Here is a 16,397-nt window from a genome sequence, read left to right as displayed (position 1 = left end):
GACCTATTGCAAAAAAGAAACGTAACTTTTGTTCAACATGTAGAATTACCGTGAACGGTATTAGCTTCAAAATATACTTTGTTATACAGAATTGCTTAGTTTTGAATAATATATATTTGGATTATAATTACTGATGCGTTACTGTGTACATCAATTTGATGTTGCAACTCCACTTGCAGCCACCTTCCCATCTTATCATATACTATAACCTATCATTTGATTATATTTTGGACTCACTCTGTACAAAAAGGTGCATTGCACTATAATAACACTGAATCTGGTAACTGAAGTTAATGAGTGTACTGCAGTAAAAAGTACAATATTTGCTTATAGTAGGGTGGAAGTATGCATGCTACGTTTTCTTAAATAAAAGATTTGTGTACGTCTTCCACCATTGGACATAAGACATTTTGATAGATCTCTCAACCCTGTGCAGCACTGATAGCGATAGCTGTAGTTTTCTCCATCATAATTTGAATCATTTGATAAATCAGAAATAATGACACCAAACTCATTAATTTCAAACATTTCATTATTTTCTCCACATTAACTTTGAAACAACCTCATAAACCAAAGAGTAAGAAAGAGCATGCTCGGGCATGCAATGATGTCACAACATGATGATGCCACTGGGTGCGAAGTATAAAACATACAGTAGCAGAGAGTTTCTTTTTATATCATTCATAAACTCAGGACATTTCAGTATCCACTGAGAGTTAAAAGCTAGCGTTTATTTTACACTGCTCTCCATGTCTCACGTAGCCTTGTGTTGCTTGATAAAAGAGACAAGAGGGAGAAACTCACAAACTGACACCAGATTGAGCAGGCTAAACAAACATGCTGGAAAAAAAATCTCATCCAGCCCAAAAAGTGTCTGGAAATGACACTGTAGAAACCCAGATTTTCCCTTTTGACTGGTCCAAAAGGGGGACATGGAGAGAGAGAGGGAGAGAGAAAGAGAGAGAGAGAGAGAAAGAAAACAGCGCATGCCATTTCAGGGTGAAGAGGAAAATTTGTGTGGGAGGGGAGGGTCACCTTTCTTAATGTTGAAGGTCAATAGTCTCCTCTTAGCCTGCCCACATGGGGTTTTTTATCTGGGGTCGAGGATAAATAAATTTTGGTTGTAAAATGAATAAATACGAGGCACTCTGCATTCTCTCTGTCTTGCAAACTGCAAAAAGTAACAAATCTGAATAATAATGACACATATACATATATAGTAGAATTAGTGGTTATAACATAACAGTCTCAAGGCTGTACAAAGGGCAAGGCTGAATCCTCCTTAGTATGTCAGCAGTTAAATGTGTTTATATGTCTTGGAGTGGGAAATGTGTGTGTTTGTATGGGACTGACATTTGATTCACAAATCAAATGTGAATCTGATTCAGTCAGGTTCTGTAATTTGGATGTAAAGTGATTTCTGACAGGTGTGGTGAGAAGAAGTGATAATCCCGATGGATTGTGTACAAATGATGACAGATTGGTGATGTTAAAGGGATAGAAAATGCACTTTCAAGACCACAGCCTCATGCAACAGTTGTGTGTGTAGACGGTAATGGAAAAAAGAAAAGGATAATGACAGAGCCCTTTAAAATGGATCTACTCTTGCAGCATAGTTCTGTTTATAGCGCATAGTGCGAGGGGTTAGAGACTGGTGGACTGGACTGAGAGGGGAAAGGGTTAAAAGATAAAGCAGGATTATTGTCTGCGGGGTTTAGGATGGAGTGTGTGTGTCATGCTTTTGGTTAGCATGTTTCTCATGACAATCAAGAAACAAGGGTTGTTATATTTTTGTCTAGGGTGGTGGAAAATGGGCAGAACTGTCTGTGCCATCTTTAGTCCTCTTAACAGTAGGTAATGGACACCCATGCATGTGTGTCCTGAGATACCACTCTAGTTTAAAGCTGCACTCTTTTCTTTCCTGTGACTCTAATACTATAACCTTCTTTGTTTATGGTTGCAAGCTAAAAATAAACATTTGAAAAGGAAGTGTTCTCAGAGAAACTGAAATGGGCTTCAACAGAGGTGAAAAGTCCAGTAGCAACAACAGAAATACTCTGCTGTGTCTGTCACTTGGGCTGCGTGCTCCAGTCGAGTAGACAGAATGTCCATCTCAATAAGTAATAATATAATATACCGTAGTTATCAATGTCTTGGTAGATCATACCTGTATATGCTTAAATAAAGAAGTGAATGAAAAGAATGGCTACTCCAATATTGAGTAAAATGACCATAACCACCAGAATAGAGCTGGAGCCCTAGGAGACAAGGGAGCAGAAAAGAAAAAATTAGTCCAGTTATTGCAAACAATAAAGCTTGATTTTCTAGAGTTGATAATTTACCGTATTGCCTCTGTATTTCTGTTCCTTGAGATGTACCATCTTAAAGTGTTATAGGTGTTTATGTGTAGTCATTAATATTCTCAGAGCTTTAGTTTTTGTGATGTAATGTGAGATTAATTATTTTGTGTGTCCCCAATTGTCCTTTTCATTTTCCCCCACAGATAATATTAGTGAATCACATTTGGATCAGCATAAAGTTTTCCCAGTTCAGTCAGTCCCAGAGCTTGAAATTCTGTTAGGTTGACAGTAAATGCGAGTGAAAGTTAAAGATTGGATTTCTGAGAAAACTGAAAATATTAATTTAAGCTACAAATTACATGATTAGTGTTCTAAAAGTGTTCACAAATTTTCAGGTCAGTAATTAGATGTTTCAAACTTAAAGTTCACCTTAGGTGGCATAGTTATCATTTCCCTTTACGATATACAGTATCTACTCAGACTTGAACCCTTGAGTTAAAAAATCACAGTAGTTCATCTTTTGTATTGTATTCAACCAGGAGACTTTCATGTACATCCAGGCGACCAGCTGTCATCTGATATTGTCTATGGAGCAAATGAAAAAGACATGGCAAAAAGGCTTTAAGTCTCAATTCCCCTGTCCATAGAAACTCAAAATTTCTTCAATATTAACTTGATGTCTTGCACAGCTAATTAGGTAAAACGTCAGTGTCAAGTCATACTCACCACTTTGCTGTTCATAGAAACAGAAATACTGATTCTGGTCCAGCAAACATATAAAGGGAGTAAACAGGCATTATCTCTCAAAGACTCACTGAGTTTGATTTGAGGGTGAGATGCTCTCCTTCCTGCTCCAGAGTGATGGGCTGAGACCTTAGGGCTGGGGAGAGGGTGAGGTCCCTGTGCAGAGGCCACTCCTCTAACTCCGCCCCCACATTCAGGTTGTCCAGCATCTGCACTGAGTCCATGGATCCTTCTCTGACTGGCCGAAGGCCTCGAGATCGCAGCCTGTTGTTTTTGGGGGCTGGAGACTCCTGGTTCAGCCCCCGAGATGTCTGTGGGTCTGGACACTGAAGCCTCATGTCAACCGTATAGTCATTCATCTTCTCCTCATCCTGCTCTGTGAGGCGTGAGTGGGCAGGACTCCACCTAAGGGTGCTATCAGCAGTCCAGCCCCCAGTGAGACCATCTAGCCTTTGGTCAATTACAGCATGCTCGTTAACCTTGTGGTTAGAGGGGTTGTGCTGCTTTGGATGGTGGTTGGAATAGACATGCTCTCGAGGGTTGTAACTAGAAGAGACGTGGTCCTTTGGGTTGTGATTAGAGGAGCTATAATCTTGGGACTTGTGATTGGAAGAAGCATGCTCAGTCTTGTGATTGGACATGTTATGTTCCAAGGCTTTGTGATTGGATAAAATGTGCACCTGCGGCTTGTAGCTGGAAGAGGCATGCTCGCAGGCCTTGTGATTGGTGGAAGAATGATCCCATGTTTTGTGATTGGAGGATGAGTACTCCCTTGACTTATGATTGGATGAGGCATGCTTAGAGGGCTTTTGGTTGGACAGGGAGTGGCACGCTCTATAGGAGGAAGAGTACTCCCGGGACTTGTGATTGGATAAGGATTTCTCCCGTGGTTTGTGGTTGGACAAAGGAGTTTGCTCGTGGCCATTGATGTGGCCCTCCTGCTCCTCCAAAAGGGAGGGTGTGGTGGAGCGGCTGCTGCATCCTCGGTCTGCATATGTGTCTTCAGTCCACTTGTTAGCCCCTCCCCTCAGCAGATCCATCCCGCGACCCTCCACAAGCACCTGGATCTCAGCCCCGCCCTGATCATCCACGGCAGTCTGGCGCATGAAGCAAGCATTTCTGGAGCGATGGGCGTGCTTGGGCGGGCTGTGTGGTGGTGAGGTGGGTACACTCAGCACAGGGCTGAGATCGGGTGTTATTACAGGCGGCGTGGTGTCCGGAGTGCACAGCTCAGGACTGTCTGTTTCTGTGGAGATGACCTCATGGTCTTTGTCCTTGGCATCCTGGTGTTTGGGCCTCTGACATTCAAGCCCTAAAAAACAGTTGGAGAAAAGCACCAGTGAAGTGATTTGGCACCAATTCACAGCAAATCCATCAGACCAGACAGTGTGTGTGTGTGTGTCAGTATGATTAACATGCAGAGTAACAAAAGGAGTGAAAAGCTGAATACAGACTCAACCTTTTACAGAAAATTACTGTTGTCTTAAGGAAAATGAGTATACTTAGTTTGAATTCTCAAAAGTCAATCCTCTGTAGTTTGGTGTTTATTATGAGATCAAAACACTGAGCCTAGTACACACTATAAACCCACATCTTTGAAGTTTAAATATTTTTCATAGTCTGTAAAAGATCAAATATGTAAACATGCTTTAGGCTGATTTTAAAGTAGCAACTGTAACAAAAAAATGGATAGTAATCTGTCAATAAAATTATTTTATTATTTTATTATTATTATCAAATCTGAATTGCATAAAGAAAGAAATGCAACAGACTGAAACATAAATGAGCTACAAAGGAAAAATGTCCGGTATTGAAGGAAAAGTATTAGTATGTTTGACGTCTCTCTCTATGCAAGTTATTTCTTACTGAAGCATAAAATTATGTTAGAGATGATGAATTATAGTACTGTATAAAGCCATTACTTTTGTAATGCAGTTATGTTCATTTTCACATTTCATATAGGATTATTATGTAAACTAATAACGACCATGTTAGTGGATAACTTTAAAGTTAATATATTAGAAGTCAATATATTAATATAGTCAATATATTAAAATATTGATTACTGCACATATAATGAACTGTTAGCCTATGGAAGATGCTATAGACCTAATAAATGCAAAACCAATTTAAACCAATTTGCCTTCCTTTGTCAATCAACTGTTTATTTTAACCATGTTGTTTCATGTACAATACTGTCTGACCTGTGAGTTTAATGAATTAATAATTCTAGGTACTATATTATGGGTAATTACAAATCATTGTAACTAGTCAGATTGTGAGGCAAGTTGCAAAGTCAATGTGCAGGATTCTGAGGTGTCCACCAAACAACTGCCAAAAGTATTAGATGAAAATATGAAACCTACAACAAACACTGAAAAAAGCAAGGCAATGCAAGTTTATTTGTATAACATATTTTCATACACAAGGCAATTCAAAATGCTTTACATAATGCAAAAAAGAGAAAAGGCACCAGTAAACAAGACATTCAAATGCAAATTTGAAGAATAAAAGAAAAATAAAACATGTAAAAGATAAAATATCATCCATCCATCCATTCATCCATTATCTACCTATCTATCAACCCTGTGACCTTATTCCTAATCGGGGTCACAGGGATCTGCTGCAGCCTATCCCAGTTCTCTTTCGGTGAAAGGCAGGGGTACACCCTGAACAGGTCACCATTGATAAAATATCAAACAATATAAATTAAAGTACAAACAAGTTGAATAAATCAGACAAGTTTGATCAAACAACAGACAATTCCAAATCAGAATCTATGTAAAGTGAAGAAGCTATCTTGAGTTATCCAAAATCTGAAGAACCTCTGAAGACTAAAACAATCAAAGATCAAAAGAGTTCTAAATATTTTTTCTGTCTATCAATTAATCAATGACTGAAGCAGCTGTTGGGGCATCTACATTGATGATGGACAGTGTCTTTGTGGTAGATTTGTGCCACCTTACAGGTTTCATGTCTCTTTGTAGCTGCTGGCTTGTTTTTCTATGAAGAAATATTAGCAATCATTTCAAAGAGGCACAGGGGCTCTTTGCCCACTAGGCCTGTCCAGTTATGATAGCTTACATAGGAAATTATTAAATTATCCATATTTTAATTTTGGCTATTAGCAATGTCAACACTGGTAGACTATTGATTATAAAATATTTGCAGGTTTTGAAAGATTCACAAAATAGAAATGTTTTATTTTTATATCACACATATGTATCAGTAGTAAATAATCCTTATATTGTGGAAGTGAACCTGATGATACAAAAATGGCACTTTGTTTATAGTGAAACATCTATCACATGCAAGTTTATGAGAATTCAAATTTGACACATTACTTCTCTGGTTTACTCACCGTTCCCATAGATGTGGAAAGAGGGAGAGAGCTCTTTGGCAGCTATCCGGGCCAGTCGACACTCCTCCATGGCCTTTTGCGCCACTCCTTCAGCTGCCTCTGCCTTCCCACGAGCGTGGCTTGTCCTGAACAGCACAGGTAGAAACACTAAATTCAAACAGGCTTCGAATGTTCTACATAAACGTGATCCTCACGGTAACTCTACAAAAAAAATCACATCCACGAAAGGCATTTAGGTCACTCAAGGTTAGATTCATAAACTGTAAAAGCTTCTTTTTAAGCATGTAATTAATTGATTTATTTCTGTTTTGTTGTTTTGCAGTGGTGAAATGTAAGTACATTTACTCAAGTACTGAACCTAAGTACAAAATTGACACAAATGTACTGTATATGCTCTTTATCCTACTTACACACCTCATAATTATGATTTCAGTGTTGTCATTATAAGGTCTTTAACCAGTTATTCACAAACCCACCAATTGCTGAGTATTTGTGTGTACTTCGTGTGTACTTGTGTGTAAATTTAAATTATCTGATTTTGTTCTAAACTATTCCCAGGTTTGATCACCAAATTAAATAGTCTCCTTATAATCAATATGAGGTAAAGTAGGTGATAAACCAAATACATCAAACTCGTTCACTGCTGATCATGTTCCAGTACCCTTTCACTATAATATTAAGACACATAGTTCAAGATTGAAAACCAAGAGTCCAAACTGTTTCCTTATAGATTTAGAAACCAATATACCACCAAGAAATTTGTTCCTATTCCAGGGATGGGTCACCCATGTTCCTGTAGGGTCACTGTCCTGTTTTCGCTCTAAACAGTTAATACATTTAATCAAATTCAGATAAGGACTCACAATTACCCCCAAACCCCAAAATGTAGCTGTGATCTAGGCTATTTCAGATTTTATTTTATGTTCCTCAATTTTGAAAACTCTGGTCAAACTTTTTCTGTTGCGACACCAGGTAGTGGTGTAGTCCAGGGATTCATTACAGTCAGTGGTAATAATCAACTAGAAGCATATACACTGTGTACTGAGTTTTTTTACCCTGTGCTGGTATTAGTATTCTGAATACTATTCAACCACTGTTTCCATGTCTTTTAGCACGTGTGGTTCCATACACACAAAAAAACCCCCTTAAATACAGGATTTAGCAAAAATACAAGTTGAAGTTTGGAGAAAAGCATCTTTAACTATTACGTATACAATGTTTTAAATTCAAGTTAACAACAAAGCCACAGCTGTCATATATTTTGATTCAGATGTTAAATTCTGAAGTACTTGACATTTTCCTGCAATACCACTGCCAACAAAAACACAAATTCAGTTATTTGTCCTCTGAGCTCACTAAAACTGTTGCTGCCAGAAAATGATGATTGCATGTAGGATGCTGATTGTGGTAGTAAAAGGCTGAATGAGAAGATACGCTGGAGGGAATGTCTTACCTTGACATGGCAATCTCTGCTTTCTGCTTGGCAATGTCTGCAGCCTTCTCAGCAGCTTCAACAGCTCGGTCCACCTTTTCTCTGATTTTACTTGCCCTCAGTGGAATCAGGTTCTTCCGTTTTCCACTCACCAGCACATTCTGCTTATACTTTCCTTCCTCCTTGGTGCCATCGGGGAAGGTAGTGCATCCATATCCATGCCTCTTGTTCCCCGCCCATTCACCTGCATAATGCAGGCCGTCTGAGCGCCGACTCACGCCCCAGCCGGCCCTCTGGTCGGTCCGCCACTCCCCTGCATACATTTCAGTGACAGTGGCATCCACAGGGGCACCCTGCTCAGTCTCGCTGGCATTAGAGTGGATGTCAGATGCAGCAGAGCTGACGGTGCTCATGCCAGTCTCACTGCAGAACGAGCTCTGTTTGCTGAGCTGACTGGCCAGAGAGCTTTTGGACTCGGAGCGTCGAAGCTTTAGACCACTCAGGATGGACTGACGGAAACGGCCTTTTCTCTTTCTCTGTCGTTCAGCTTCACTTGGAGCTGTCAGAGCAAACCCACCTCGGCCTACAGGGCTCCCAGCCAGCCCGGCCACCACCCCATCTGTGGGTGTGGTGGCAGTGCCATCCTCCAGCACAGCTGGAGGCCCATGGCTGTGCTCAGAGCGGAGGGAATTTATGGATGTTCGCAGAGGGAAGAGGATGACGGCCGCCATGCCGTACGGCACACTCTGCCGCACACCATAGCCATGACGCATCCCTCCCAACCACTGGCCTTGGTAGGTTCCTGAAATAAAGACAGAGACAAAATAAGAGTGCGAAGAGGAAATCTGACAAAGGCTTATGGAAGTGTTTCTCTGCTTGTAGCCATGGCATTGGGCTCTAGTGATAGTGCTGCTGGTTAGTTGGTCCTTCACTTTGGCCTAATAATAATGCATCCCAACAAATACTGGATTGGATTACCATGAAATCTAATACAGGCATTTATGGTTTCCACAGGATGAATTCTAATGACCTTGATGGTCCTCAGACTTTTCAGTTACTCGTTAAACTCGTTAAATACAGTTACTTAGTTAAATTTAAATTTTGCATTAACACTAGCAATGTCTCAGATATTTCACCACAAATGACTTCTCTAGTGTGAACAAACCACATCAGACCTCTGCCTAGTGAGACCAGTGCAAAACATGTGCGACTCATGGCAGTTGAGGCACTAAAAACAGACCAAACCAATTTTAAAAATGAAAAAAAAAAGAAAAAAAATCTAAATTTAACTAAATCCCAGCAAGCCAAATTATAGATATGTTACCAATATACTGCACATAATCTTATAATGATTACTTGATAGTTTGGTAGCAATACTAGTACACCTTAGATCATTTTCTGCATGGTTCTTTGTGCTTCTGTGCTTCTAGTAATTTGATAATGATTTTTCTAAAATCCTCCCTGTGATCTTTCTTGATCAAGAGTAAAACACAAACATTTAAATCCATTGGTTTTAGCCACATATCATGCCCTCTTCTCATCTTCCTCCCTACACCAATGGCATTAATCAACTGCAACTGACACCCAGAGAGCTCCCTGCAGAAACCTGCAGAAAGCAAGTGTTCAACATCTAACACCCTCCAGTCTCCCTTCAAATCCCCAAGGTGGTCAGAACAAAAGGTTTCAGATTTCTGGACAGTAAACCTGATGGCACACTGTTCAAGTCATGCCTTGTCACTTTCATTTACAGGACCCCAGGACAGCAGGAAAAAGTTGGAGCGTTTTTTAGAGATTAAGAACTTACTTTTATTCATGCCAAACTGGGAAATTCCACTCTGCATTAAACCCACCCAAAGTGCACACACACCTGGAGCAGTGGGCAGCCATTGCAGTTGGGGGTTCAGTGCCTTGCTCAAGGGTCTCACCTCAAGAGGTGTGAAGAGAGCTGGCTATTCAATCCACCCCACTCTTGCCGGTCCTGAGACTCGACTCGACTCCCTATACATTAGGCCATGACTGCCCCCTCAAAACCTTCATGTCATTGTCTAGGTCAACTGACTATGCTTCCCTTATGCACTCCAGGTTCCAGGTTTTGGTTGTGACTCACTGATTGTTTATCACAATAGTTTAATCATTAATTTTTTTCAACTTATAAGTTAATTGTCTAATCAAAATGTCAAACTATCATTTTAACAGGAAATTCAAGTTGGTCATCAACTGGAGAATAAATAGTTTTTATCAAATACATAAATCTGCATTTGTGTGGTCACAATGACATGGGCAATTTTCAGTTGGAATTAAAAATGGACCTAATCTGAATTTTTGGTGGCTCTTTTCAAATTGCACTCAGACAAGACTGGTTTTGACAAAGACCATATTGCTGTGTACTAATTGATCTATTACATTCTCAATTATGAATATTACAGGTTGCCTTATCCTGAGGTTTGTGCTTCTTATATAATTAAATTGTCAGTGACATTCATGTTTATAATAGTTGTGCTCTGAACTTCACACTTATAACTTATAAGACATCGATCAATGGAAGATCTCAAAAGTTGCCGTATTTTTAAAGCTATTTCTTGTATTTTTTCCTATGTGAACCTTTCTGTCAGCATGCTGTCATGTAATTGGGTCAACCATGCTGGAAGAAGTAGTCAGAAGGAAAATCAGCATTACCACAGTATAGAAATAGTCTGTTACAAGGAAAAGTCTTGAATTCAAGTGTAAAAGTATAGATAGTATAGTATAGCTGCTGTCTTTGTATCAAATATGAAATACAAACAGAACTAATGCTCACACGAGACAGCTCCACAATGGACATAGGCTATCACATTTTATTTGTCAGCAGCTTTAAAAGAAATTATGCTGAACTGCACTGAGAAAAAACAGACATGCCAAAGATAATTTAAATAACAATTCAACAATCTTGTATATGGTTAAGCTGCTGCCTGTTTTTAAATGTACTGTTGTTTTAAGTTGTAATGACCAGACATGCAGAGCACCATTCTGCTGATGCATGTCATGCACTTGGGCACAGGGCAATATAAAAGGAAAAATAGAGGAGGTGGCCACACATTTAAAACATTAAAATAAACTTCAGATGATATGGTTAAGTCCCTTAAAATGTGGCAAAACAAAACATCTAGTAAGTCTTTGTTTTCACTTAAAGTTTTGTATCTTTTGGCACATGAATTATATAATTTCCTGTTTATAAAAAATGGTAAATAACATTGGTTGCCTTGTATTTTTAACAGCAAACACAGCATTCCATAATGATGCACATATATATACTGTGTACTGCATAACATTAGTATGTAGTTGTGGAGCATAATCTGTGCACACGTAGACTAATATGCACACGTTTATTAGTACACAAACAGCTTTTTGACAGCTGTCTTCCACCATATATTTCCAGTCTTACACATGTCGCTGTCTGTGGTACTGAAATCAAACCTTTTAGTAAGACTGTTACCAGGTTGTCCTCTGCATTTTTCTAAGCAAATTCATCTTTTTGACTTGTAGCCCATTGTTTATCATCCAGCTAATTAGCAACTGTTTTCCTTTTCTAAGGTTTTTAAGGCTGCAGAAACTATAACTTTAATATTTAATGACTTTAATATTTGTGGAACTGGTCCCATGAACCAGAAGTCTTAAAAGTTTGTGTTTTAAAAAGTATTATATATGTTTTTGTCATTGTATTTTGCTTTTTATTTTCTGACGGTAGCCAATTGTGTATTGACTTGTGTGAAATATTTTCCTTAAGATGTTAAAGACCATGCTACTTTTTACTTTATTTTATAAATAATAAGTTTTGGTGATCACATTGGGTTCCAGCTTTTTTGCCTTGTGAAAATAAAAAATGTCTAATTGTGGACTAAGTCAGCTGTCAAATGTCTATGAGAGATGTTATTCCTCTAGACTGCTCAAATGGTTTCATTTAAATAACTGTTTGGAGAATTTACTTTTGATGGTTTAATTACATTTTAATAATGAGGCTATTGATGCCTTTACTTAACCAAGATGCTGGATACAATGGAGTATTTTTAATTTGTGGTAAATGACTTTTACTTCTGACTAGTCTTACAACACAAATTTGGTGTTTTATGGGTCAAGAGCTGTCCGTGGTTCTGAAACCAAAACCTGACTGTCTTGTGCTATAGGTGCACAAGGTTATTTGTGGCCTGTAATAAGGTTTCATTTTTAATAAGCACTTGCTCTGTTGACAGGCCTGTGTGTGTGTGTGTTTAATGGAAAATAGCGGTGTCCTGCACATTTATTGGGTTGTGGAAAATGTGTCAGCTCGTGCGTGCTATATTCATCCGTCGGCGGTCTTCCACGTGAGCGGAAGAGAGAAGCAGAGCTGTTGTGTGACGCAGTCTCTATTTTTTTAATGTTCTCCTCACCCACTTTTTTTATTTTACAGTCACATGATAAAATGCCAGGTATTGGCATGTAGCATCAATGTTCAGACTGGCTGACATTTAAATAAAGAATGCCTCCACCTCCCTTTAAACAGCCTCCACATTTAATGCAGCACTGACACACAACGTGTTTTCATTCCACCTGCATCACTTATTGACCTCACTCTCCATCTTCCGGGTTCTGGGCGGTGCTCAGAGGTGGGAGGTACGGGCATTGGCTATCAAACGGCCTAGATTAAAAGCCCTGAAGTCACAAAAAAGAGAGAGTGACAGAAGCAGAGAGCCAATCACGGAGCAGAGAGATGGTCTCTGGTGACATGCTGACCCGCTGCCTGTTGTCACCATGGAGACATCAGAGGGGAGCGAGGTGAAGGTGTGTTTTATACACCTGTGTGTTTCCAAACAGCAGAGATGAGACTTCAACATGGTTTAATTTCTGGTATTACAAACACGTTCCCTTTTGTAATCACAAGCTGCTTTTTCTGTTTTTGAATAATCTAATTCTAAAGGCTGCTGTCAGTGGTCAGTGTGAAGGTGTTTTCTGCCTGTTAGCCCCCTCCTAATGTCTTCCTGTGGACATGGACAGATTGTGAGACACCAGGCCCCCAGGCACAGGGTTGTAAAAGTCCCGTCTCTCTCTTCCACAGGAGCAAGACACCCAGAATGTCTGTTTTTGTTCACTTTTGTGGTTGTTTTGTGTCTGACATTGTTTCTGTCTGCTTGTAGCTGTTTTGTTTTTATAGTCTTTTAGTTTTTAGTTTTTTGTACCTTGTTAGAGAAGACTGGCACCCCACTTTCTGTCTGTAGTTCTTTAACTTTATTTGCAGTTCTATCTCATCTAAATCTGATCTCTAAATTAGTAACTAGTTTCAGAACAAAAGCACACAGAAGATACTGGGAGGGTAACGTGGCTCTGACAGGTGAGATTTTTTTATGTACATTGCAGAAAAGAAGCTTTAGCACTTACCCCCATCAGAGTAGGTTTCAGTGCCGTATCCATCCTGCAAACCGTTGCTCCACGTCCCCTCATACCGGGCCCCACTGGCCGTGCTCTCCAGCTGCCCATAGCGACCTTTGAACCCCTGCGTCCACTCCCCTCTGTACTCCCAGCGACCCTTGCTTTCCACTCCAATGCCATGCCGTTTGCCCTGTGCCCAGGTGCCCTGGTAACTATTTCCACTGGGCCACGTGTACACACCGAGGACCTCAAAGCCATGGCTCCAGGCCCCCGCGTACTCGCCCTGACCCTGGGGCCCTGTGCAGACACCTCGGCCATGGGCTTTACCTTGCTCCCACCCCCCACAGTACGACCCCCCATCATCAAAGTCAAACCTGCCTCCAGTGGACATGCATGAAACAGGTTTAGGCAAATCCTTAGAATGTCAAGAAAAGAAAAAACTAGAACCTGGTTCACTCAGAAGGTGTGAAAAGGGATGAGGCCTCGTTTGAATCAGGTTGCATTGATGTGCAGGGCCTCAACTCACTTTCGCCTGTAAAGTTTAGGATGTAAAACACTGGATACTAATTTTAAAAACAGCAGAACATGGCCCAGAAAGCATCACCTTGTGATGGAGAAGCAATCTAAGCCTCAGTGATGGGTCTGGAGTGACGAACACAGTGCATGCTGCTTCCCATGGGCATGCAGGCTCAGAGTGTTTCTCATCCTCATCCGCCTCCACTTCCTCCTCCACCTTCCTGCACCTCACAGCCTTGCAGCCGGGAAGCTTGCTGGCCTGTCAGCTCAGCTGTGCAGCGGGGCGCTCCAGACAAGCAAGGCCTAGGCTTTTCCAGCAGTCCCAGAGGCCCACAGAGTGGCAGCGGCAGCAGCGACTAAGCTCAGCTCAGGCAGACATTACAGCATCCCCACATCCCTGCCGCACCGGCACACTGAGAGGGAGGCAGCACAGGGATGCTGGTGCACTCGTACGTCGTTCAAAAAATGAGTTAAAGATAAAGATAAAGATAAAGTTAAAGATATTGCTCTCTGGCATGGCCTGGAAACAAGCAAGCCAGGCTAACACTCAGAGACACACATCCATAACCAGCAAACACACACACACAGCTTCAGACTTGCACACACACCTCAGCAGACATAATGGAGTGTGACTATCTCCCAGACCCCTCTCATTTCTTCTCTTTCTCCTCTTTGCGCTGCTGTGATTTAAAAATAAAGCTTTTTCTTGATGAAGATTTGAAGAAAAAAAAGAGGCAGAAAATTATTATTATGCTCCTTTTCCCTTTATCCTTTCCATGTCAGCGCTGGCCTGGACCTGGATTGTTGTTTTATCCCAAATCCACCAAGTCATCTGTCCTGTCTTGTTTTTCAGCCTCTCTCTCGCTCTTTCTGTTTCTATTGCTCCCCCCTTTCTCTAAAATCTGCTCATTACAGGACTGTTCCACCCCAGCCAATACCCCTCCCCCACATACGCACACACTGAACACACACTCTTCTTAAAGAGATAGAGACGGAGAGATGGTGCCAATAGCTGCATGTATAGAGCTCACTGCTTTCGCCCTTTGGGGATACAGCCTGCTCTCCTAATTATCCAGCCTCATTTCACTCTCTCACACTCCTCCTCCCACACTGAAAGGTGGTCAGTCAGTAATCTGCTTTCCTCACAACTGGAGGTTTGTGAGCTCATTGATCCCATGCCACTCTCCTTAGCTAATTGTTGTTCATCTTTTTCACTGTTGTGTTAAAGACAAACCAATGGACTATAGCTGTCACTCAAGTGAGCTTTACTGGAGACCACAGAAACCCAGACTGACCTTTTTCAGTGATAAAATTTCCACAAACCCACAAATACATTTGTGACCTCTGTCTACCAAAATACGGGAGCTTCATTACAGTCTCACAACCAAACAGTCACCTTTACGTTCATAGCGGTCACATGGCATGATGGTATTGGAAATCTTTCTGTCATTGAACACACCATCTGTTGGATTGTACAGTGACCAGTGAATGAAGCCAAAGACAGATTAACACTGACCCGGTGAGCTAAACCAACATTATTTATATATTTTTGTGGTGGGTGATAACTTCAAATGTAGTCTGAAGATTAACTAATGCCTACCTCAATAACTGTGACAGTCTAACCTCTTTTAAGTTGTTTTCATCTGAAACATAGAACAGATTATGGAAAAGGTGCGGTATTACACCAAAAACAAAGAGAAGAAAAAAGGATAAGCACATGTAGGAATACATGTAAAATATACATTTAAAAATACCCCCTTTATTTCCACCAACAGAATTTTTAGGCAGTCCCAACAGCCTTATTCATGAACAATTCTGTCCCCACAATAACTTATAGATAAACCAAAGATAAACAATAAAAAAACAATACAATAAACAACAACAAATACCTAAAATTAGTATTCATATAGCTAAAATATTATTCCTAAAAGGAAAAGGACATACACGTATATCTATGTATACAAAAAAAGTATACAGTGCATCCAACAACTATAACTGTATTACTGAACAGTTTACAAAGCAGAGGTCAGAATGACAAAGGCGCATCACTGTTTTGTAATCGTTCCTCACCTTCAATAAACACTCATACATTTATGCATTATGTATTCGTCTGTTCAATAGTACCTCATTTTAAATACATTGTACACAATTATTGTCTATTTTCAGTCTCACCCTTATATTTTTAATCATTTGTGCTCAAAGAAACACATATTTTGGGTCCTAAATATAGAAGCATAAAATGAAAAAAAAAATATTTGTGATACTAGTAGATACAGTAAAAGCATCAAAAACATTTTTTTGAATAATTTCCAGAGATACCAGCTTCTTAACGAACATTCTGCAGATTATTTTAGATTTCAATTGAGAAAAAGGCAAAAGTATCACTTTGAGAAAGTGGTTTTAGAAGATGTAGTGTGATACATTCACCATGAAAACACCTTGAAAATCACATTGAGCAGAAGTGAATTAATGCCTGTTTGACAGCTTCATCTCTGTCAACCTTTACAACCATCAGAATACGTGTAGGGTATTTTCACAGCCATGTCATTAGGCAGGAAATTTGTCACTTGCACCTTGAAACAAACGTGAGTTGGATGTGGCTGTAACACCAGTGAAAGCTGTGGAAAGATTTAATCAGCTGCAGTCTGCACACCATTCGTCACAA

At 40.1% G+C, this 16,397-nt stretch overlaps 1 protein-coding gene across 1 annotated transcript; it reads right to left on the bottom strand.

The window, feature by feature from the left end:
• Positions 1-956: 956 nt before the first annotated feature.
• jph3a (junctophilin 3a) lies at positions 957-13,607 on the bottom strand. The gene is made up of 5 exons (XM_026320160.1): positions 13,226-13,607; positions 7,859-8,639; positions 6,406-6,530; positions 3,116-4,356; positions 957-2,258 (listed from the first exon to the last, which is right to left on the bottom strand). The coding sequence occupies exons 1-5, from the start codon at positions 13,605-13,607 to the stop codon at positions 2,178-2,180; spliced, it is 2,610 nt and encodes an 869-aa protein (XP_026175945.1). The 3' UTR covers positions 957-2,177.
• Between the last annotated feature and the right edge of the window lie 2,790 nt (positions 13,608-16,397).

The sequence above is a fragment of the Mastacembelus armatus genome, chromosome 3 (genome assembly GCF_900324485.2).
Source record: "Mastacembelus armatus chromosome 3, fMasArm1.2, whole genome shotgun sequence".
NCBI lineage: Eukaryota > Metazoa > Chordata > Actinopteri > Synbranchiformes > Mastacembelidae > Mastacembelus > Mastacembelus armatus.
Note: the sequence above shows the minus strand (reverse complement) of the source record. Positions and strands in the feature narration are given on the sequence as shown.

Coding starts and splice junctions, on each gene's coding strand:
- jph3a (XM_026320160.1), bottom strand. CDS start 13,607: ATGTCCACTGGAGGCAGGTTTGACTTTGATGATGGGGGGTCGTACTGT. Junction 8,640..13,225: donor TGAAACCTACTCTGATGGGG/GTAAGTGCTAAA, acceptor TCTTTATTTCAG/GAACCTACCAAGGCCAGTGG. Junction 4,357..6,405: donor TTTCCACATCTATGGGAACG/GTGAGTAAACCA, acceptor ACTGTTTTTTAG/GGCTTGAATGTCAGAGGCCC.